We start from the raw sequence: 24,179 nt of genomic DNA on the forward strand, positions 1-24,179 counted from the left end.
AGCAGAATTCACTTAAGGAAATTAGTCTAAATCTGGTGTGTTGAAAAATAATTTCCTAAGTTAATGACACTCTGATTTAAGGATCAAATTTTATCCATCTACACTTGTGTATTAGCCCTGCCAAGTGACTAGTTTTAAACTGCTTGTCTTGCATTTACTTTCCTTGTTCTGCAGCCTAGATATTGATCTAGATTTTAATCATAATTTACCCAGGATGTGTTTTGAACAGCATAGCAATTTGCTTCTATTCTTAAAATTACCACAGTTAATAATTTGATTTGTGCCCAGAACTCCAAGTATCAGACACCACAGCTGAGCCATTTTGTTTGCTTGCATTACCTAAATTTATAACTCCTGTGTTCCTTTCTGGGGCCTTTGGTGCATGGAACTTGAGCAGGAGCAGAATCAGATGTCCATCTCCTTCAGTCAAGGTTTATCTGAGTACTACTTTAACAGTATAATGTATTCAGTAGCCCCTGCTCTGATTAGTGTCCTTTGACATGCTGGTTCCAAAAAAAAAAAAAAGGAATCTTGTTGTCCTCAAGATGGAAAAAAAAGGCAAGCAAGTTATAAATATCTGAAAATGTTCTTCCATCTTGTTTGTTTCCTGCATGTGGTCCACAAATAGCAAATCCATAGTTGTGCTAAAATAAAAAGGAATTGAGCTATGTTCTCAGTCTCCTCTAACCATTTTTAGCAAATAAACCTCCAGTTATTTATTTTTATCATTTACAAGTAGAAATTTTGCCTAACTTGGTTTTAATACCTGTGTCTTCATTTTGTCTGGATGCTGTTGCACAGAAAGAATTACTGCTAGAGGCATATACAAGAGCTAAATCCTTAGTCAACAAGCATGTGTCAACTTAAGCAAATGCTAGCCCTCAGTCTGCCTCTTGCACAGACAAGAAGCTTTCTTTAGAAATTACAATCTTGATTTTTAAAATGTCAACTTTTTTTTTTTTTTTGGCCGAGTATCAGGTTGGTTTTGATGTGATGATTATATGTGCACACAGTTGGTTTAGCTCTACCCTTGGAAGCAAAAGCATATTTTGTCCTTTGAGACTGCTCCTGGAATATGTGTGTTTGTTTGGGACTTCAAGCAGGGGTCTAATCATGTTGTACAAATATAAATTTCTCACACAAGTCCAAATGATACTTATGGACATTCTTTATGGACTTAGGTTTGAGTTCTTTCAGTCTTTGCCTAAAGTGTTTCCCTCTAAATCTGTCTTCCCTGTGACTTGTAGCCATTCTATTTCATGTCTCAAAGCTACAGTCTCAGTGGTTTTTTGGTATGGAGGCACTGTTTTTCCAGCTATTACAAACTCAGCTGTTTTGTCTGTACAGGTGCTGAAGAGTTATTCTTATTAGTTGAATTTAGATGGTGAGCCTGACAACAGGAAGCTTTCAGCTAAGGGGACTGTTTTACCTGAGCATTCTTTGCTAGTGTGCTTATTGGAAGTACAAAACAACTTAGTGAACTTCTCTGCAGCTCAGTTCTTTGGGCCAAGTACAGAACAAAGAATGGAATGGAGCAGATGTGTTTAGTTGTAATAATGGAAGATATACATGTCCCTTTATATTTCAATGCTTGTTTAAGGAATCATTCATTATTTTATTTTGGCTTTCAGAAGTGTATATTTATATGAGAATTTGTCTCAATTGATGCTTGAAGTTTATTTGCTCCTCTGCATACGAGTCAAATCAGGATAGTAAATCATATTAATATGTCTTTTAATTATACTTGAGTGTGGAGTCCTTACCTCTTTTAGGATGGGTAAATAGAAAATCACTTGTTCATTGACTCAGACCTGACTGTACACACACATGCATGTACTCTGCTGATCTAAATGCAGAGGAGAATGTGAATAAAATGGAGCACTGCCTTTTCTTCAGGAATGAATGGGCTTCTATTTTCTTAATTTAGAAATAGAATTCTTCCTATTTTTCGCTAATTAGGGTAAGAAAGATTTTTTTTTTTTCTGTATTACAGTGCTTTTGTTCCTTTGGATATTCCCAACAAGAAGAATTCCACAGAGTGGGAGAAAGTGAAGCTCCTGTTTGAAGAATTTGGAAGTAGTCGTAAGTTTGAGATTTGTTCTGAGCTTTGCATGAGTTGCTACTCTACTAACCTCTGCCACTCATTCATTGACTGAACAAGATAATTAACTTCCTTGGTGGCAGTTTTCTAACTTTTCTCTGACTGCTTAGCTACAGTAAGTCTTTACAATAAGACTTCTTTCTGTTCAGAGAAAAACAAAAATTAGGACTATCGTGAAAGCAGACACTGCCAGCGTCTTGTCTCTGTTCTTTAAATACAAGTCCCCATTTGACAGCCAGGACTCCAGTGTTGTGCCCACTGATGTTTATGGTGGGGAGAGAGGATACTTGCTTCCATAGACTTCACTTAGCTCTTAAATGCTGCTTGGATGCTGGAGTTCACTGACATTGAGGGTATGATGAGTGTGTGATGGTTGTGAAGACCATTGTGTTGTCATGGTCTTCATTCATTTACCTAATGAAATGCAGTACTGCTGTTCACTGTAAAAATGATGTTCTGTCTATTTGGATGGGAAGGTCTTGTGGGTGTTACAACTTCTTCCCTTTGTTCTTACAGTACTGACCTCTTCTAAAATTGTTGTTAGCAGTTGTTACACTTTACACTAGGGCTGTAAAGAGCTGTTGAGAAGACCAAACTCCATGGAATAGTGTTTAACACTTATGTGGTGTAGTTCATGTGCTTAGCCAGGGTATGTTTTCAGGGTAAAGGTGTGAGGGAAGTGTTTTATAGGTGAGCTAAAACAGATGTGATGTCACTTTTCAAATGAAAAGTGATATCAGAAAGGGTAACTAAAAGCTGTTTAACAGACATTCATCCCAGTGCATAAGTACTCCATTACTTTGTTTCATTCTTGATATGCATCAGAGTATTGGCATCTGTGTGAATGTTTTAGGATATAATTATACAAGCCTTCATCAAGTCATATTCTGCATTAGTCTAGGAGTTCTGTACTGAATAAAACTTACCTGCAATGACATACACCAAACACTGACAGAGCTGGCTAATCCCTTCAGGGCCCATCAACTTTATATGTACAGTTTGCTTAAGTATTCTCCAACCTGATCCTCTTCCACAAAGAGTAAATATTCTTCCAGTTTTTCTCACTCTGCTCCCTGGCCTGGATTTCCTGAAGTCTAGTCTTTCTAGTAAAAGACTGAGGTAAAGAAAGCATTCAGTAGCTCAGACTTGTCATTGAAAAGTCCTGTCTCACCAGGTCCCCTGCCCCACTCAGCAACAAGCCCCTATTTTGCCTCTTCTTCCTCTTGCCACTTAAATACTCAAAGCCCTTGTTTGCTGTAACATCCTTGCAGGGTCTTTCATCATAATATGTTCTGTGCTGTAATCTGTGCTTGTAAGCGTAGGAGATGGGGAGGACAAATCCATAGCTTATTGAATGTTTTGGCTGTCTGCTTGTTGATGTTCCCCTTGCTTTGCAAAGATTATAAAAGCTCAGGATAAAATGCTACTTAAACTGTTTATACAGGTTGTGATAATGGTTGAGCTGAGATGTAAGCTAATTTTTCCAGGTGACCTTGATATGACTGTAACAAAGTATTTGGCTGCCTTTGCTATGAAATACAGTATAGCCTATGTTTATTTCTAGGAAGGTCAACTGATTAAGATGCTGGGTTGGGATGTGAAAGTCTGATTTTGTTTTCTGTCAGCATTCTCTTGCGACTTGTAATTTCATAGGATAATTCAATTTGAAGAGACCTCAGGTTATCTATTCAAATCTGCACCTAGAAGGAAGGTGTAAGATCAGACTGGGTTGCTCAGGGCTTCATCACCTAGCTCTTCAAAACCCCCAAGTTTGTAGACTGAACTCATTCTGGAAGAATCTCTCACCTGTTGTGGATATACTTGCTGTCACCCAGTTGCCTCACACTTGACAGCTGTGTACCACTGAAGAACCTGGGCTCCACCTAAGCAGACAGGCTGTATTGGGGGTCTCCAAACCTGTCTCTGTTCCAGGCCAAACAAGCCTGACTCCCTCAGCTGCTTTGCACAGCATGTGCTCCAGCTTCCAACCACTGTAATTCTTCACTTAGCTTGCTCACATTTATTAGTCTTAACCTGCAGCAGGGGCCTCAGAACTGGTTGCACTGTGTGGTCCCCTCCTTTTATAGATGGACATACTGCTGTTGATGCAGTCTGAGATGCCATGGGACTTCCATGCTGGCACAGCATGCTGCTGGCTTACCTTCAGATTGCTGTCTCCCAAGCCCCCCATGCAGGAGTCCCTTGTGTTTTCATAGAGCTACTCCACAAACAGCAACTCTCTGCAAAGGGTTGTTTTGTGTTCCAGGTGCTGGAGAAATAAGGACAAAATGCTTGCCTGTTGTCTTTACTTGTGCCTGTTGTCCTGTTTTTATATTAATTTACCCTTTTCCTTTGTCTGTCTGTAGTAGTGCAAGAAGTTCAAAGATCTTGAGATGTAGAACAAACATCCAGTCATCACTTGGTAGTTGGCTGTGCGCTTATGAAAGAAATGCAAACTCCTCCACTGAGGCAAAGCCTGATTATATACTGCTGGTATACAATTATCAATTTTTCAGCCAGTTAGTTTCTTAATGTTGCATTGAGCACAGTTCATACTTCTAAAGTGGATATTAAATGTTGGTTTCAAATACTTCAAATACAGGAGGATCATCAAATATGGTGTGTAACTACATTGTGTAATATGTTACAAGTAGGGGCCAGTTGAGGGGTATTTTTTGCCCCCTAAACTTCAAAAACAACTCAAATTTTCACAGCTACTGAAGGAAAAATAGTGCTAGGTGGTTTTTGGTAGGTTTTTGGGTTTTTTAATAAGTTTTAAACATAGCTGTAGTGTTTGAAACACAGGAACACATTGCTTTTAGCTCTGGGGAAGTTGTTTGATGTTATCTAGCAAAAATAGTAAAGGAGAGATTTGAGCAGTGAAGCTGGATTTGGTTGTGCTATTCTATTAGGTTTTGGTGGTTTTGGAAGGAGGCCTGTAGGGTTGGTCAGAAGAGGGGTACAGTTTCTCATAGAGTAGTAAGGTTATGATTTCTCAGTTGGCAACTGCTTAGTACTGTGCTCAGTAAATAAGAATGGAAACTAGCCACTGAATAGAAACAGGCTAGTATATCTGTGTGAGTAGAAATAAAAGTTATTGTAAATTTTTGAATTAAGTAGAGGGGAGGACATGGGGGAAAACAGTAAACTCTGGTTATGACTGAGCATAAACATGAAATTGTTTGCTGAAGTTCAATTTCTGTAATTTACTATAAGTTTCAATGTTACTAAGTAACCAAAGCCACTTGTGATGTCTTGAGTGGTGAGGTCAGGGGCAGACCTGTTCTGAAGAATTATGCAGAAGATTTTAGTGAGTTAAACACCTTTTTATTTGGTCACTCTTTTACTATCGCTTAAAATTACTGGAGTTACGAGGCTACATTAACTCCATAGTCCCCTGAGCTTTGTCCAGTTTTTTGGTCTGTATATACATTGAGTGAAGCTGAGGGTTTTTTTGGTTGGTTAAAGGATCCATGCTTGTCTGATTCTGGATAATGCTATTAGTAGGAGGAATCAGGTGGTAGCAAACAAAACTAAGATGAACCATCCAGAATGCACATGAAAGTTGTGCAAGTTACCGCAGCTCCCTGGGGAGGCCAGAAATAAGTCTTGAAGGGGTATTAGAAATTTATGGGAGCAAGTTCATTAGCATCTTTTCAACCATTTGGGTCAATGTAACTTCTGTGAGCTTGTGAAAATGACAAGAGTCTCTCCTGCAATTTCATATAAAGATCTGTTCTGGTCAAAAAGCTCTTTTAGGTAAGTTTTTCATCTGAGTTATAACTTTTAACTATGTTTTCATCTTTCTCATGAACTTAAATCTGTTCTGGAAACTAATTTAGGAAGAACTGTTTTTACACATCTAATGTATTTTCAACAAGTTCTCTTTTTTTTTTTTTTTTTGCAGATGGCTTGACTGCACTTTCATTTTCCATTAGCTCCTTGACTGTGATTGGAATGTTGGCAGCTATCACTTACACAGTAAGTTGTTATGCAGCGTTTTCAGATTTTTACCTTCATGATACTTGCGGTTATCACTGTCTCTACCTGTGTGGAAAACTTGTCATCCTGAAAAGATTCAGTAGTGTCTTTAGCTCTGGATTTTCATGGTTTGAAATAGTCATTCTAAGTTCTAAATTTTTTGCTGCAAATTTAAGGACTGCTGTTTTAGTAGTGAGCAGAGATCAGACTTAATTTTGATGTATTTATGGAAGGGGATGTCCCATTACTTGTGACTTGTAACACAGTCACTGACTTTACTTGTTCTTAAGCCTTTATTTTATTTCTCCACCCTGATATTGGGGATTAAATGTTGCACTTCTTTTATTCATTGAACTGTGGCATAACCTAGAGTTGATATGGAGCCAAGGTACTGCAGCTCTTTATGAGAGGGATTTGGAAGGGTTCCTTCTGTAACCAATTGTAAATGGTATGATTAAGGTTATGTTAGTTTAACTGCTTGACTCTTGCTTTTATGTAGAAAGAAAAGGAACTGTTTTAACTTACTGACATTGGTCAACATTTAATGTTTATGTGGTCATTTGCTTTCCCAATTTGTTCTATTTCTTCATTCAGTAAATAATCAGTGTGTTTGTGATGCTACATGTTTAATTTGTTGTCAAGGTAAAATTTTGCAACAAAGAAGCAGCTTAAAACCTTAAGATAACTGGCTGATAACAGACAAAGCTTTAAAGTTTCTCAGAAATTACTGTTTTTCTGACAGGTTGTTATCTTTAGATTCATGTCCTTGCTAATAAAATGTTTTCTACATTGGAAGCTGGCTCTAACATAGTTCCTACGTAGCTTTGCTAGTGAATTCTAAGTGCCTTTGTAGCCATAGCATATGCAGTAAATTATTTTGAAGCGTTGGTACCCAAGAAGGTGTCTGTTTCAGGCAAACTATAAATCTATAAAACTTGAAAAAGGATTTAAGAAAGAGGGAAGGAGGTAAGGTGCTTATGAAATACTACCTTTAGAATGTTAAATGAGTAACAAGCATACCTAATGATTTTCTGTCTCTCTAGCTGGTGTAAGTTACAGCAGAATTATGGAGGGCAGTTCAGTACAGGTTTGCAGATGTGTCAGAACCCTGACAGCTTAGTGGCCATCAGGGTCTGTGCAGTAGGTAGGAGAGCAACTGGGTGGATGAACTAGTGGGTATTTTAGGTGAGCTGCATTGCTCTCAGCCCCATTGGCAAAGTGCTTTAACCTGATCAAGATAATGATAAGTTTTATTACTTTAAGCCTTTTCTTAAAGTGACATGGGTCATTGAATTATTCAAACTATCTTGCTGGCATCTGGATCATGTGATGATCAAAAAAGATCTAGACCTCCACTTAGCCTGTAATAATGTGCCAGATTGTAAATAGTTTCCCTTAATTATGGAAGAAAATATTCATTTCTTGTTTGAATTGCTGCAGTGCATATACTGTGTTATTTTAGCTATGATACTAACAAAAGAAAAACACCTTAGCTGGGAGAATAATATCAGTGTTTTGTTCAAAAAACCAAGTATGGTTTTTATAACCGTTAGCAAACATCTAAAATGTGAGATTGTGAAAATAAAGCCATTTTATTCCTGACTGAAATGTTAACAATTTACAACAAAAAAAGTAGCAGATGTGGCACTTTGTGATATGGTTTAGTGGGCATGGTGGTATTCCATCAAAAGTTGGGCTTGATGATCTTGGAGGTCTTTTCCAACCTTAATGATTATGTGATTCTTGGAATTTTTTTTCAATTTACTGCTAATATTTCCTACTTCCAGTGTTACTGCCTACTTACTTTTGAACCCATACTGGTTATAGGCACCATTCAGCTGAGTATCACAGTATGCTTCTGTCTTCAACACTAGCTGAACCTGGAAATATGTGAAACCTGGAGATCCACGTTCAATAACTTCAGTGTTCTGTGTTGTCTGTGTTTTCTCAGATGAAGGCAATACCAAAATCTTCAATACTGTTGCTTTAGTGTCAATGTATTTACAACTTAGACATGAAGTGAAACATCAAGCATGAGAACTAACTCTTACTGAATGCCTTAATTACTAAGACTTTTGGGCTAATTTGTTGCTTTGTAAACTTCAACTGAGCTGTTTATGCAAATGCCTGGAGTGTGAAATTGATTTCCTTTATTTTTAACTGTTGTATTTCATTCTTCTGTAACTCTCTGTTCTGTTTTACAATAGGTGTTAAGGGAGAGTGGGAGAAGTGGAGGAGTTATTTTACAGAAGTTTTGGGCATGAGCTCACACAGGAGTGGGTTGTTATCTGTGTCTGATGTGAGTTTTTTTCATTGTTTGCAGGCAGTTGTAGAATCTTAGCATTGAGCTGGCTTTGATAAATGGGTGGACTGAGGTACAAATGTGTCACCTATTAGAAGGTCAGTTCTCCAAGCTGGAACAGTGTTTTCCTTGTGCTTTAGAGCTTTCATAACACCTTTCCCACCAGCAGTGATGGTCAGGCTTCCCTATTTAAGCTATTTTCACTTGCAGCAGCATGGGCTGAACTTATCCCAGTGGTATGATATAATGCAAAAATTGCTTTAGTAATGAAAAGTTTCTGGGCTGTTGTACTTGCCTGAACTTCAGGGAATGGTTGGCTCAGAGTGTAGTCTGTCTTTACCAGTTTGGATTACTCCACTTGCTCTACTTCAGAGCAGGAGAACACGATTCTGGAAGGAGTGACTGTTTTCTCTTGGTACTTTCCCATGTCTTTGTGTTGTGGGGTGGGTTTTTGTTTTGTTTTTTTTTTTTTTGCTGTATTAGCCTTGTAAAAAAAAATCACCTCTAGATGAGACAGACATGAGTGCACAGACAAGTCTTTGTTTTTCAGGTAGCCTTCTGCTGCCTATCAAATTGTTTATGCCAGTTTCCAAAGGTGGGAGATCTTTGTGCTTAGTCATCAAACCACTCTTTGATCATTGGTGTTAGTTGTTGTTTTTAAGCACAGAAAGAGAATATTATTATGTAAGAGTGAACACAAGAACTAAGACACCTATTTCAAAATATTCCACAAATGCTTAGTAGATGATGGAAAAAAGAATAGGTGTGTGGTCTCTGAGTTCCTGTGTCTCTGGACGGAGGTGATTTCAGATCTGTGGTTTACACAGTGAAGAGTTCAGGATTTTTAGTATAGATGCAACTGAAATTTTTTGATATTTCCCCTGACTTCTGCATATCCTCAACCTGTTTCAGTGCCAGAGTTTGCTATTCTATTGTTAAAGGGAAATTAGCAACAGGTATATCTGGTCTTCTATGTACTCATTCACAGTAAAGAAAAATATCTTAATGCTAAATGCTTGCCTAATAAAGGTTGTATTGTAATATGTTAGCAAATCCCTTCATACCTAATTAAAAATGGCCTTACATTGAATGCCTACTGTAACAGAAAACACTAAAAATAGATAGGAGTGCTGTGACTGCAGTTGACTGATTTCATCTTAAAATGTTATCAATGGAAGAAACCATGAAAGAGATGAATCAAGTGATTTTATTAAAGTCCCTGGCAGTGCAATTTATCCATTCTACAATTAGTTAAATGTATGTTAACAGTACTGCTTTGTGTGGCCTTCAGCATGAAGAATTAGATTATGGCTGCTCTAAAATTGGATTTGTGTTGTGGTAATATACAATAATGTGAGAAGTTGGGGGGAAAAGGCTTTGGCACTGTCAGCAAGTAGCCTTGAATTTGAGCAGAAATAGAGAGCAAAAGCTCACTTCAGCATGTGTATGTGCCCAGGCTTCCTTTATGAAAGCATATCCTCCTGCTTCCACAGGAGAAAGGATACAGCAGGGTGGTGTTACTGAGATTGTAAATGGCTGCAGTTTAAATTATGGAACTAACAAATTTACCCCAAGGACTAATGTAGTTAAAACCTATTTTTTAACCATCAGTCCAGTGTTTGAGGCCTCTCAAGGCCCTGATTGGTTTGATACATTACTCTGAAGTACATGGTGAGCTATTAATGCAATGAAGAACAGAATTCTTATCAGATCATATTGTGTTGTAGCATTTGATATGTTGGGGTTTGGGGGTGAAGGTGACAGTTGAGGGACAGTATAAACTGAAGCATCGTGCTGGACTGGATTTGCAGATAACTGAGCACTTGTGTTACTGGCTATGATACATATGTAGATAATGCTACAGTTCAATGGGGTTGTCATTATATTAGATTGCTGGCTTCCATTTTCTATGGCTTCAAAATCACAGTAAATTTCATCTAGTGGTACATACAGAGAAGAGCTTTTCTTGCAGTTTGAGGGGAAAATGCAGAGTTTTGCTTTTGAGTTGTGAGCTTTTCCCTGGCATCTGAATGGGGTAGGATGAAGCGCACTGTTAAAACTGAAATTGCCAAAGAAATAAAATTTCTTTGGTATGAGAAGTTCCTGATCTCCTCAATTACTGTGAAATACTAGTTAAAAGCTTTTGAAGGTATTAGTAATAAATACTGTTCCTGAAAGCATCTCATCCCTTAAGGTAAATCACTAGGGAGGGGCATTAGCATGGAAATTACCAGCTTAAGGAGTTAGTGCAAAAGTTACCTTTCCAAAAAAAGGTCAGTGAGAAAATTCACAACTACTTTAATTGATAAATTAACACAGAAGATTGTCTATGTATTTGGTACCTACTAAAAAGCAATAATTATTATAAGAATTAGATTTTAATTCAAGTTTCATGCTTGCTAGGAAATACCTTCAGTAGTCCAGAGCAATGTAAATGCTTTATGGTATTTCTTAACACCATGTCATTCAAATGAGAAAATGAGCTGCAAGGAAGATGATTAAGGAGTATTTAGAGGATTTTGACTTCACACTTTAAATGAAACATAAATTGGTTTGTTCTGTTTAGTTTTCCATGTGGTGATATTTGGGACAGTCCTGCACAATGTGGCAACAGTGTCTCACCTTATTAAAAAGCCCATAGCAGTAAATTCTCAAATTCCTTCCTTACATTTGCCCTAAAAAACTTTCACTTAACTTAACTTAACTTTAAACTTTCACTTTTTTAGTTTTGGGTTTTTTGTTTTTGGTTTTTTTGTTTGTTTGTGTTTTTTGGGGTTTTTTTTTGTTTTTTTTATTATGGTCATTCCACTGAACAGTTATTTTTCCTAAGGTACTTACTTTGTTCAAGATGTGGGCACAGAACTGAATTGTCTAAATTTCCCAAAAGCTTGGATTGTAGCAGGCATATAGCTTAGGACCAAAGAAACCAAAAATTTATTAGATGTGTGGTCAGCCGGAATGTTTTTCAACAGCATGACTTCTTTCTAACTGTGTATAACAGTTTAAATGAGTGCTGTCTCCAGATCTTATTCATATTGCTGCAGTAAAATTTTTAAACACAATTCAGAGTTCTGGAAGCAAGTTTATGGACAGATCTGCATAGCACTTAATTCTGAAGCTTCAAAAGTTTTATTCTGAAGAACACTTTTGAGTTAAGCTGTTTTCAGAGTAATAATTCCCATGTCAGCCTTCAGCTCTTCACACACTACTGTACTGTTGTAACAAGGAAACAGCATCTCTTGTTGGTGATGTGGCTTTGCCATGTTTGGAAAATGTACATCTAGCTCACATTGAACCTCTCCCAGAAGATCCTCCTAGAGAAGCTTGTGAAATATGGGCTGGATGAATAGATAGTGAAGTGAATTGAAAATTGGCTGAATATCTAGGCCCACTGGATGGTGATCATGAGGTCTAGTTGGAGGGCAGTGACTTGTGGTGTATGCCAGGGATTGATACTGGTTCCAGTCCTGTTCAGTGTTTTCATTAATGATCAGGATGATGGGGGAGAACCCTCAGCAAACTTCACACAGAACTGGGAGAATACCCTCTGGAGTTTATATTGGAGCTGTCCAGAAGGACCTTGCTAGGCTGGAGAAATGGGCTGACAGGAACATAATCAAAGCCAGCAAGGGAACATGCAAAGCTGAGGGGGAATCAATGTGTGCATATCCAGGGGAACCACTCAGGAGAAAAGCAGCTCTGAGACTTGGGAGTTCTGGTGGATGCCAAGTTAACCATGAGCCAGGAATGTACTCTTGCTGGGAGAGGGCCAGTGGTATCCTGAAGTGCTCTAGGACAAGTATTGCCAGCAGGCTGTTGGTGACTCTGCCTTTATTCTCAGCCTTGGTGAGGCCACATCTGGAGTTCTTGTCTTCTCAGTATGAGAGAGATGGAGCTGTAGAAGGGAAACTGGTGAAGGCCTGCAAAGATCAGCAAGGCACTTTCCTCTTATGAAGGACTGGGACCCAGGACTGTCAGCCAAGACAAAAAGACAACTGAGGGGAAGTCTTACCAACATGTGCAAGCATCTGAAGGAGCAGTACAAAGAGTATGGAGCTGGGCTGTGTTCACTGGTACCTAGGGATGGGACCGGAGCAGGAGGCACAAGCTGAAACCCTCTGCAGGTGTCTGACCACTGGCACGGGTTGCTTAGAGAGATTGTGGAGTCTCCTCCTTGCACATACTCAGAAGCCATATGTACATGGTCTTGGACAAGCAGCCCCAGGGGACCCTGCTTAGGCAGAGGCGTTGGACTGGATGACCTCCAGAGTCCATCCAAAGCTCAGGCATTCTGCTGTGCGGATCTGCAGGGTTTACAGTGGTACCAATGGGTCACATTGTACCTCATGGTGTGAGGTGTCTTCTCTTTGAGCTTGGGTCTAGCCTTTGAAAGGGTTGAGGTGACAATGGTTGACAATAAGATTGGTTCTTTATTGGATTAATTTTTTCTATAATACTGGTTTTACTGTTAGAACCTTATTTAGCTCATGTTGGACAACTATTTATTCCATCACAGCTGTTAATTTGTGGAAAAAATAAAAGATTTATTAGAGATTCTTACTATGATTTATTCACCTCAGTACAACTAGTGTTTCAAAAAGTGCACTGGGCACTTTGTTGTAAAACTATGCCATGTCAGTAAATAAGTAGTTATGTGTTAATAACTGCTAGTTTGTGCAAGATTATTCTGTCAGAAGATAGTAATAGCTTTGAAGTACTTTGATAGGTGGCAATTTTCAGAAGCTCATTGGGTAAGTGAAAGGGAGACTGCCAATTCAGAGTAGGGGAACAACCAAACCAAACTTTTAATGCCTATTCTTAATCTAAGTAATACAAATTTCTTTTTCCATTGTTTTGTGACTTTGCAACTTGGTTGGATGAAAAGCAAAGTTGCTTCCTTCTGAAAATGGATGTAAAAATATAAAAGCTGCAATTATGTTTCTTTTGACTGACTTTGAGGTGGTACTTTTTAGTATGTCTTTTTAGAATATAATACTAAAACTTCATGTTGGATTTCCCTGCTGAATACAGCAAAGAATAATCTTTTCTTGATTTTAATTGACTGTTTGGAAGACCAAGAAGGGACAAAAGAGATGCAACTTGTGTATGCTAAATTTTTAACTTTTTAAGGGGAAAAATAAAATAGCATAGGTGAATAACGTAGATGAAGTCTACAAATGTTCACTTGATACATTAATATTACTGGCAAGAGCATAAACATATTTCATTTTCTCAAGTACGTGCAATGTTCAAATGAACAACGTTATTTAGATCTATGTCTTGATATGTCTCAATTCTCAACACAATTCTTAATTGGTAGTTGCTTTTCTGTTTCCAAGCTTTATCACAAAGTCTACTTTTTTGGCTTTATGTAATGTATAGTACTGATGTACAATGCTTGATACTTAAAATTGTTTTGTAAGACAGGTGAATAGGTGATCTTCAGGGGGGCTCTGCAAATCTGTGACCTTGATGATTTATACTGACAGCTTTCTATGTCTATAAATATGGAATACTAACAAGAAAATGATAAATTAGGCCTGCAGTGCTATGCTGGTTTTGGCTGGGGGAGAATTTGAAACAGTTTCACAGATGATGTAGTTTGCATCTATTTTTCATTAATGTGTTTTTCACTGAAATGGTTCTACATGGCCTTGGGTATTAAAACAATAGTTGTTGTCAGCTCCAGGTTGCTATTTGAATTTGAGACAGAATAATGAGTTGCTCATACAACGATAGGCAGATTAATTTTTTGAGTGATCTTGTGCATCTCACTTAGCATGTCCTTGAAGGATGATTATAATTGCCTTTGTAATTTTTCCAAACATTTAATAAGCATTATTTGATTTCTTATGGAACTATAAAATGCTCATTTTTTTTCTCCATCCTGAAAGAAGAAATGTTAGAAACCTTAGCTTGTCTACTCACAAATGTGATGACCTTTTCACACCTAATTTTTGTCTGGATTATGATTTACTTTTCTGCAGTTGATGTTATTAACAACCAAAGAGCTTAGAACCTTTTAGAATCTGCCTAACCTTAAAAGCACTCATTCATGAGTGATATTCTTTTAAGCTGATGTCAAACAGCTATTGAGAACTTGAGAGTCATCAATTCATCGTCATTACTATTTAATCACTTCAATGCCAATTCTGAAATAGGAATGTAATTCTTTCATTATGTTCACTTCTCTGTGAAGTAGTAAATAACCAAAATAATAATTTCCATGCTAATACCCCTCCCCAGTGATTTATGGTTGTTTTAACAGCCTGATTCCTACTACACTGTTGGAGAACTGTAGATATTAAACTGGCGGATAAATTGTAGTTTTGTACTTTAAAATTTTAGAATTGGAAAGTAGAATAATCTTTTGGTCGTTAATGCTTTTCTACGTTCACAGTGTGTAGTAGAACAGGTGTCATAGAGAGGCTGTTGTATTTGGCTTCTGTATCCTAGGAAATTTGACAGCTTTTTTTTGTCCACTTAAACACTGACAAATAACGAGTCTGTATAGTGGAGAGAAAACACTACTATGAGAAATGAAGGCGAATGTATAGCAGGATACTGTAGGGATGAAGAATAGAGAAATGGAGAAACAAGTGCTCAGTGCAAGATTCATGTTGAGTACTACAGATCATGCAAGAATTGCCATAGTGAAACTGTTTGGTCAATCACGCTTTGAGATGTTTTTTATAACAATGTTATTCAAAAGTTATGTGCTCTCATAGCAACTGAAGACTGGATGCTAAAACATCTGGTAAAAATTCAGTTTTTCTTATGAAAACATGTTGAATGACTTTTGAAGATGTATGGCATGAGATTTTTAGAGGAAGCAAAGAACCAACTGTCCATGAGAGAGTTTGCCATCTTCAGATGCATTTAGTAGGCTTTCTCCTTTAGCCCTCGTAATTTAAGGGAAGGTATATAAACTGCTGTTATTGTTGGCCATGCTTAAGGATATTCTGAAAATAAGATTGTTAAATTCCAATTTTTATTTTTGAATGGTAGTATGAGTCGGTAGTCAGAGAGGGGAGATGTGGCTTTAGAAGAAAGCAGGTGATGAATCCTTGGAAGGTCAGATAACTTTTCAGAAGAGCTGTGCAGTCAAGCTGCACAGAGAAGGTACAGTTTCAATCAAAGTGGAGTCCCAGTTCCTCTTACATAAACTTAGTGTCTTGGGTTGGTGTGACACCTGAAAGTGCACCTCCCTTGAGGCTGTTTAATTGGACTGACCAGTGTGCTCAGTCAGAAGCAGTGCTGGCAAGAATGCCTTGTATCCATAGGAAATTGTTCAATATAAGCAACTGAATTGTCAGTTGTTGTGAAGGGTAAAAGGTATCCTGTGACTTCCCTCGTGGCTAGCATAATTGAAATAAAAAGCTGATTAGGTTACTAGTATATAAAAGCATCTTCTATACCAAAATCATTATTTAAATGGAGGAGGTTTTTAACTGGGGCATTTGTATTAAAGAAAATTAGCTCATACTTGACTGTATTTCTTAAGTACTGCATATATTAAAATAGTTTAGCTGGTTCTAACTTGAATAGTTGCATTTTTGTCAATCCAGTTGGTAGAACTGAACATTTTGTCTTTCATGGTCACACTTTGAGGTTAAGTATTGAAATAAGCTGTTGTAAGCAAATAGGAATATGAATATTTGTCTTTAAGGCTGAGAACACTTCTGTTGTCTTTTATATGGTGGTTATAAGAATTCTCTGTTTAATTTGGCTTTTTTATGTGACTTCGCTAGAGGGCACTGCGGTGCAAGAAATGTTTGTCAATATTTATTTCTGCACCTCTTGCCCAAGACGAGATAGACATCTTTTAAAAACCTCAGTGATAGCCACTTCAAAGCCACTTGCATGATATGTAGACCCCCCCAATAATAAATGGAGTAGGAAGTCTTTCTGATAGCTACACAAGTGTTTTTCAATAATTTATTGAAATCACAAGTTTATTTCTTAAATATCTTTAACCAGAAAGAGCTGTTAAGCTATCTATATTTTTAGTTCTGGTTGTGCACCAAGCTGATGAGAAAAAATTTAGTTTTTCTGTTTGATCTCTAACAAGGAATGATTATCCTGTTGGGGCCACAGGTTAATCATTTGACCATATCTTATTAGCTGAACATAGCAGATTAGAAAATGAAACATAATCAACTTCCAGTTAAATTATAATGCCTGTTGGCGTCTGGCTTTTTTGTGGTAGGTGTTCAGCTTTAAGTCATTTAACTCTATTTTAAAGTCATTTAGTATATTAATTTTAATGTGGTTTGCTATCTTCCTCTTAACTGATCTATGTGCTTATGGCTGATGTGGTTGATGATTAGGTGTTCCCACCTTAACATTCCCTTTAAGTGATATTCTTTCATCATTTGTGCAATTTTGAAATCTTACACTAGAGGTTATAGTTTCCAGTGGAAAACCTTTCTGGATCTTTTTAATACTCAAGAGTTTATCCCTAAAGTAGTTGCTTGATGCAACAACTTCAGTAAAACATGATTTTGCAACTTGTTGCAACCTCACTTATGTTCTGTTTTCTGTTTCTGAGTGATTATTATCAGCATGGCAGGCAACTAATAAGAAAGACTTCCCTTATCTGGCCATGGGTTATGTGAGTGTGGCAAGTCTCAAGAGTTGCAATGTGCTGAGTCTGCAAGAGACTAAGAATCAGAACAGCAGCTTTTCCTTCTAAATCCTCACTGTGAATGACATGAGAGTGGCTGAATCTGCTGCAAGATGAGAAGGAAAGGGACCTGGGAGAAGTGGAGATAAAGCAAATTAGACACAATGCTTATATGGTTTCTCATAAGGTATTGAATGCTCTGTCTGGAGCATGGATTTTATTTGTGTTCAGTGTATGTTCAGAGAACAGGTAGAGCATGCTTCTCTCTGCTCTTCAGTGCCAACTGGTACTGCATAAAGGTACTGATCTATTTGTGGCATTCATGGGTGTCACAGGCTCTTCCTGTAGATGGATTTATTTTCAGATTCCTGTCTGACTGAACTACCACTTCCATGAGTAACAAATAAGACAGGAGTCTCAAAAGCTTTGGTTAGGCTGTTCTCATAGGGTTGGGAAGCTGGGTTTTCTGTTGCAGTATGTTGTTCTGTGTTTTTCTTCTTATCCTTTAGCGTAGAAGGCCTTATGCTTCAAAAGGTCCATAAGTAAAAACTTATCTATCCAGAGATGCCTGTGGACAGAAACTCAAGTGAGAACAAGACAGCTTCTCGTGGATGATGCTTCTAACTTGTAGTTAATAGGTAGTGAGCTCTTAGGATTTGGCTTTCCAGCCCTTAAGCTAAATGATAGTGGTGTTTCTTACGTTGAGCACTTGTGGTAATTCGAGAGACAGGAGATGTCTCTAAAATAAATTGGCTTAACTATAAATTGAAATTATTTTTCTACTCAAAAATGTGGTTTCAATGAAGCTGATCTGGCATCCAAGCAAGAGCAGAGATAGAGCCTGAGGCTTAGAGATGTATCCTTGCAACATCTGTTATCAGATACCAGCCTGAACACTTGGTGTTTGGTACCAGACTCAGTTCATTTTTAAGAGCCTGTGTTGCAGAACTGATGTATACTGTAAATGACTGTACATTTGGATGTCTGGTTACTTACTCTTTGGTAGTGTCTCTCATTTGATTTAACAATTCTAGACCAAAAAATTGTCTAAAAATAAGTCCTGGAATCTGTTGTTTCAGTGGTATAAATATGTAAAGAATTAATTATTTGTTTTATGTAAGTTCATGTACATCAGTTAACTTGTGTTAACTGCTTTAAAGGCTCATTTTGATATGTTTTGATTCATATTTCAAACTTTGAACCCACAGTTTGTTTCAGGACTAAGACCTTTCTTGGCTGGAGTGTGCATCTTTGATTTGTTTTCCTTGGCTATCCTCAATACATTGTTTGCTTGTTAAGTTGCAGATGCCTAACATAATAGCCCTTGAATAATTTAACACTTGTACTAACCCAAGGGATTAAAACTTTGTCCAGGGCAACTTTGAACTTCTTTATCAGCATGAATGGAAATGCAGCCCTGAAAATGAGCTAATACAGCTTCTGTTCAGACCTGTGACACATCACATGGGATGACTCATTTTTCTGTCCTTCATTCTATATATTGTTATCTTGAAGGACCAATGTGTTCTTTTCCCACACTGATGATGGGAGCCTTACTTGCATAATCATCTCACTATTAGCATCTTCTGTATTCAGGGAAGGCCCTTAGACAGCCTTTATCACTGGAGCAAGCTTGATGTTCAAGTATGTAGTTCATGTTTTCAAAAACAGCAAAACAATGCATCACTTTGAGAGTTGTATTTTTCTTTGTAGAAACTTAAACTAAGCTTTAAAGCCCTGGATTTTATTTCTTAACTGTTTCATAGAGTGAATACTTGCTATGTTAATTGATATGTTAGCTGTTTGAAGAACAGGTGGAAACCTCAGATGGTGAAATCTAATTACTTCTTAGCTCAGGTTTGTAAAATTGTTCAGGCACATTTTCATAGTAATGTCTTACATGTTTCTGCATACTGGCACTGGCTAGAAATATTTGTGTTCCAGAGAGGGACCTCAGGTAAATTGTGACTTGCCTTCTAGTTGACGATGTTGTATGGTGTTCACATGTCCCCTAAATTCTGTAGTTACACTGCTAGTGACCTGAGTGAGCTCTTTGGGGTCAGTACGGGCCCAATACTGTTTAGTCCTCACAAATGATCTGGGTGATGGGCTTGAGTAATCATATAGTTTGAGAAATGTCATACTGGGAGAAGTAGATAGAACAAAGAGCCACCATAGAGATGTTGACTGATGAGAGAATTGGGCCAACAAGAGTGACATCAGGTTTAGCAGATCTTAAGGTAGTTTTTTGCAATGGGTTTATTGCAAGCAACAGTTAGTGCTTGAGTCTGATCAGCTGGGAGATAGTTCTGCTGAAATGACTTGGAAGTCCTAGTGGGCAGCAGGGTGAGCATGATCCAGCAGTGTGCCTTGCAGCAGAAATATAGCATCCAGGGCTTGCCTCAGCAAGAGAGTAGATGTCATTTGGCACTTCCAAAGCCACATCTGGAAACTGTCTGGTTTTGGTCCCCTAGTTTATGAAACAGAGGCTCCAATGAACATTTATGGACATGATTACAAAGTTGTAGAGAGCAACCCATAAATGAAAACTGAAGGAATTTGTTTGGTCTAGAGAAGAGAATTGTAGGAGAGTGCTTTTTACAGAATCACAGAATCAGCTAGGTTGGAAAAGACCTTTGAGATCAAGTCCAACCTATGACCTAACACCACCTTGTCAACTAGACCATAGCACCAAGCTCCACATCCAGTCCTTTCTTGAACACCTCCAGGGACAGTCACTCCACCACCTCCCTGAGCAGCCCATTCCAATGCCCAATCACCCTTTCTGTGAAGAACTTCTTCCTTATGTCCTAAACCTCCCTTGGAGGCAGTATCCTCTTGTCCTGACACTGGTGGCCTGGGAGAAGAGAGGTGACCCTCACCTGGCTACAGCCTCCTTTCAGGGAGTTGTAGAGAGGGATCAGGTCTCCCCTGAGTCTCCTCTCTAGGCTACACAGCCCCAGCTCCCTCAGATGTTCCTCATAGGATGTGTGTTCCAGACCCTTCAATAGGTTTGTTGCCCTTCCCTGACACATTTCAGCATCTCAGCAGCCTTCCTAAATTGGGTGCCCAGAACTGGATACAGCACTTGAGGTGCAGCCTCACCACTGCTGAGTACAGGGACATAATCACTGCCCCGGTCCTGCTGGCCACACTCTTGCTGACACAGGCCAGGATGCCATTGGCTTTCTTGGCCACCTGGGCACACCTTGGCTCATGTTCAGCTGGCTGTCCATCAGTACCCCCATGTCCCTTTCTCCCTGGCCACTGTCAAATCACTCTGTCCCCAGCCTGTAGCACTGCAGGGGTTTGTTGTGGCCAAAGTGCAGGACCTGGAACCTGGTGTTGTTAAACCTCATTTCATTGGATTGAGCCCATTGATCCAGCCTTTCCAGGTCCCTCTGCAGAGCCCTCCTACCCTCCAGCAGATGAACATTCTCCCTCAGCTTGTTGTCATTTGCAAATTTGCTAATGGTTGACTAACTCCCCTCACCCAGATAATTAATAAAGACATTAAACAGAACTGGGGACAACACAAATTCCTGGGTGACACCATGGCTGCCAGCTGGATGCAGCACCGTTCACCACCACTCTCTGGGCCTGGCCATCCAGCCAGTTCTTAACCCAACAAAGTGCTCCTGTCCAAGCTGTGGGCTGCTGGCTTTTCCAAGAGAGTGCTATGGGATATGGTGTTGAAGGCTTGCTGAAGTCTAGGTAGACAATATCTGCAGCCTCATGTGGGTGGCAAAACAGCTTATATACTTAAATCCTCTCAAAGGAGATGGTCTGAAGAAAGAGCTGACACACAGACAGTTGTCAAGCCCAGGCTGAGTTATGGCATATTCAAAAATACAATCAGAAACGAGCAGTGCCTTGCTCTGGATTCAGCATGTGAGACTTTAGTATGTTGAAGTAGGTTTCTAAGCAGGTCAAATCATGTCTTGTGTACAGAAAATTCATTATGTGACAGCATGTATGGTGCCATTTTTAATACACTAGCATTTGTCTTAGATCTATTCTCAGTAGAAAATGTAAAACTGTGCTTGAAGGAGGAAGTGGTATTTCTGTGAACATCTAGAAAACTGCTCTTCAAACTTCTGGAAATATTGAAAAGACTTGTAGACATGACCCTTAAAGACATGGTTTAGTGGTGGACTTGGCAGTGTTAGCTTACTGGTTGAACTGGATAATCTTAAAGGTCTTTTTCAACCTAAACAATTCTCTGAAGTTAGCAAGTGTTCAGATATCAAAGACTCTAGTAAAATTGTGTGTTAATAGCTGAGGGAGGAAAGAACCTTCCTGCTGAGCTCTGTACTAAGAGCAACATATCATCCACAATAAACAAATTACAAGCTTATGGCTAATGCTGCTAAACTGCCTGGAGTAACTTCTGATCTTGGCCTTGATCTGTAAGAATTGTAGGGTAACAGAGAGAAAGTAGTGCCATTTTCTTGTTTACCTTGCCTCAGATATGTTTCTTTTTGTTAGTGGAAAGCTTATGGATTTTGCATTGAAAAAATCTGGGTGTACTGTTGATGTAGAAGCTGGCAAAACACTTTATATCAAATAGAATTTGTAATGAATAAATTCTGACAAAATTTATGAATGGTTGTCTAAGCAGTCTTAGAATGGAACTGAGTTCAGATGTTCATGTAGCTTTTACTGCCTTTTTACTGCAGAATTTTGGTTTTAGTAAATTATGTACTTTCAACTCAATTTTATTCAAAAGCAACTTGAACACTACTGGCTGCAAAGAAATTGTGTATATTTTGTTTCTAAAACTACTAATATTCAATTTCTAGAAATTTCTATATTACACAAAATGTTGATTTTGATCTAAAGTGGGAAAGTTAAGGTTTCTGGAATCTATGTGATTTACAAAATCAAGGACTAGTATAATAAATCATCAATGTACTGTGCTTATATGAAATCTTAATACATGTCTGAGTGGTCATGAGACAAAAATTAAGTACCACTGGAATGATGTGGGATGCTGGAATTTGCATAGCATGTTTATGTTTTGCTCAAAAGAGGAAAGGAATTGGATTCCTTAGTAAGAGATGGGTTGAAAAAAACACCCATATGTGCTATAGCTGTACAACATTGATCAGCCTTATCAGATGAAAATACATGGCAGAAAATTTGAGTATGTATGTTTCCTTTTTATTTAAGGCTTATGGTATGTCAGCTCTGCCTCTGAACTTGATTAAGGGAACTACCAGTGCATCTTATGAACGTTTGGAGAACACTGAAGATATTGAAGAAGTGGAACAACATTTATTGAGGATTAAATCAAAGGTAAGGTCTTCATTGTTCTCACTTTCTTAATGATTTTTTACCTTGCTAACTAGTTCATGGTTATGCTGTAGAGTCTGTTCCAGAAAAAATAGCAAGTCAGAAATTAATAGCTTGCAGTTATTTGAGTTACTTTGAAACACGTGTGGTCACTTGTGTAGCAGTGATTACATTGATTACATTCTTTGTCAGTCCTGCAGCAGTAGTTACTTCTGTCTAGCTAGTAAGTGTTAACAAATTAAACTCAAGCTTCTCCAAGCCTGCTTGGATGGAAGAGATGCTTTGTAGATATTAACCTCACTTAGTCTGCTACCAGAAACAGCATCCAGTTTGATTTACTCAATGCAGTACAGTTAACACTGGATACTTGCTACAAAGAGCTGCCATGATTTAGATTCATCAAACTATTAATCATCTTTATGAATAAATAACAGCTCCAGATATTCTTGCTTCCCAGTTAATGTACCTTGCTGTTATAAATAATTTCTTTAGGAAAAGCATACAGATGGAAAGCTGTTCTGAGTCCTAAATATCCCTAGGATGTGAACACCATTTGTAAACCCATTATGGTTCTGCAGTTAATGGGAATGCTGTGCCTCATATAAACAAGACACTTTTGACAATCTGAGTGCAAGCGAAAGGAGGGTAAGATTTCTTTACATACAAGATGGATAGGGGAGAATCTCCCACCTCTTTTTTCATCCCATTTCAGATAATGCTTTGACCAGTGTTTTTACAGCCTTGACTAGGGATAAGTGACATTGAGGTGCCTCCCTTCCCTCCTGGCAGTCCATCTGTGCTGTTATATGCTCTGTGATAGTAGACCTTAGAGATGTTGAAGCAGTTCCAACAGTCTTCCCTTGATACTTGGCTTACCTCTACAGTGTGGGCATCTTCAGTGTTCTAGATACTTTGTTGAATAAAGAAATCTAAAAAGTAGTCTGTTTATGTGATCATGCTTCGGTTTTGCACAAAGCACTACAGCACAAAGGTGTCCCTTACTGGAATCAATATGAGAAAAATGAGAAAGCTGTGACAAATGGATCATTACTTATTATAGAAGACCTTGTTGGATTATGATAACTGGCATGGACCTGGTCTTACTGTTCAGTCTGGCAAAACTTTAGGTTCAAAAACTCAGAAGTTCTTAGTTTAGGTCTATATTGTAATATGACCTTTAGTGCAAACTAATTTTTCTTGGTTTATGGATTCTGGTCAGGATTCTGCCGCATTCTGTAATGGAAGTTTTAGTTCTTCAGTTATGTATGCATTAAGTTGTGAAGAAAGTGTTACTGAGACTACTATACAGTAAAAACTAGAAGTATGAAGGTATGCTACTGAGATTCAATATGTAGTATGTTCTTGTACTGTTAGTGCATCTGGTAGGTTTATTTCATTAGTCTTAAATAATTGAAGCTTGAACTTGTAGATTGGGAGCTTGAACTGTTGTCAAAAAGTCCTTTTTAAGTCACAGAGGTACTATACAGGGTATAGTATTGTGTTCCTAGTAAAAGTACATTGTAATCTCCAATTTAAGTGTTATGTACAGCTATGATGTGGTCATAATCTTTTTGACAATTTTTTTTTTTTTTCTTCAGTGGTATAGACTGTTATATTATTTGAAGGAAGGATCCTTTAAAATAAGAAGAAAATTAATAAGGAATTTCAAGACTTTAAAATATCATTTTAGTGCATTTCCTACTATAAAAGAATCTTTTTTCCCAATTATGAGTTTGTAATACACAAGCATCAATGTTAGAAACAATTTTGGTTCAGCTCCCTTATGCCCATGTTGTTGCTTTTGCTTATACCAAATAACTGAGATGTGAGGATGTGCTACTCACTTTACATCAGAGTGTAATGGTTCCTGCTCA

At 38.1% G+C, this 24,179-nt stretch overlaps 1 protein-coding gene across 2 annotated transcripts in view; it reads left to right on the forward strand.

Annotated features, from left to right (window-relative positions):
* Nucleotides 1-24,179, forward strand: part of LMBRD1 (LMBR1 domain containing 1) — a 65,439-nt gene that overhangs the window by 16,946 nt on the left and 24,314 nt on the right. For both annotated transcript variants that reach the window (XM_071445273.1, XM_071445282.1), the window contains exons 6-8: nt 1,994-2,082; nt 6,009-6,082; nt 22,183-22,308. In XM_071445273.1, the coding sequence (XP_071301374.1) occupies nt 1,994-2,082; nt 6,009-6,082; nt 22,183-22,308 (289 nt within the window). The remainder of the gene's footprint in view (nt 1-1,993; nt 2,083-6,008; nt 6,083-22,182; nt 22,309-24,179) is intronic.

This window comes from Agelaius tricolor, unplaced genomic scaffold, assembly GCF_023055355.1.
Source record: "Agelaius tricolor isolate 1412-34295 unplaced genomic scaffold, bAgeTri1.0.p SCAF_1, whole genome shotgun sequence".
Lineage (NCBI taxonomy): Eukaryota > Metazoa > Chordata > Aves > Passeriformes > Icteridae > Agelaius > Agelaius tricolor.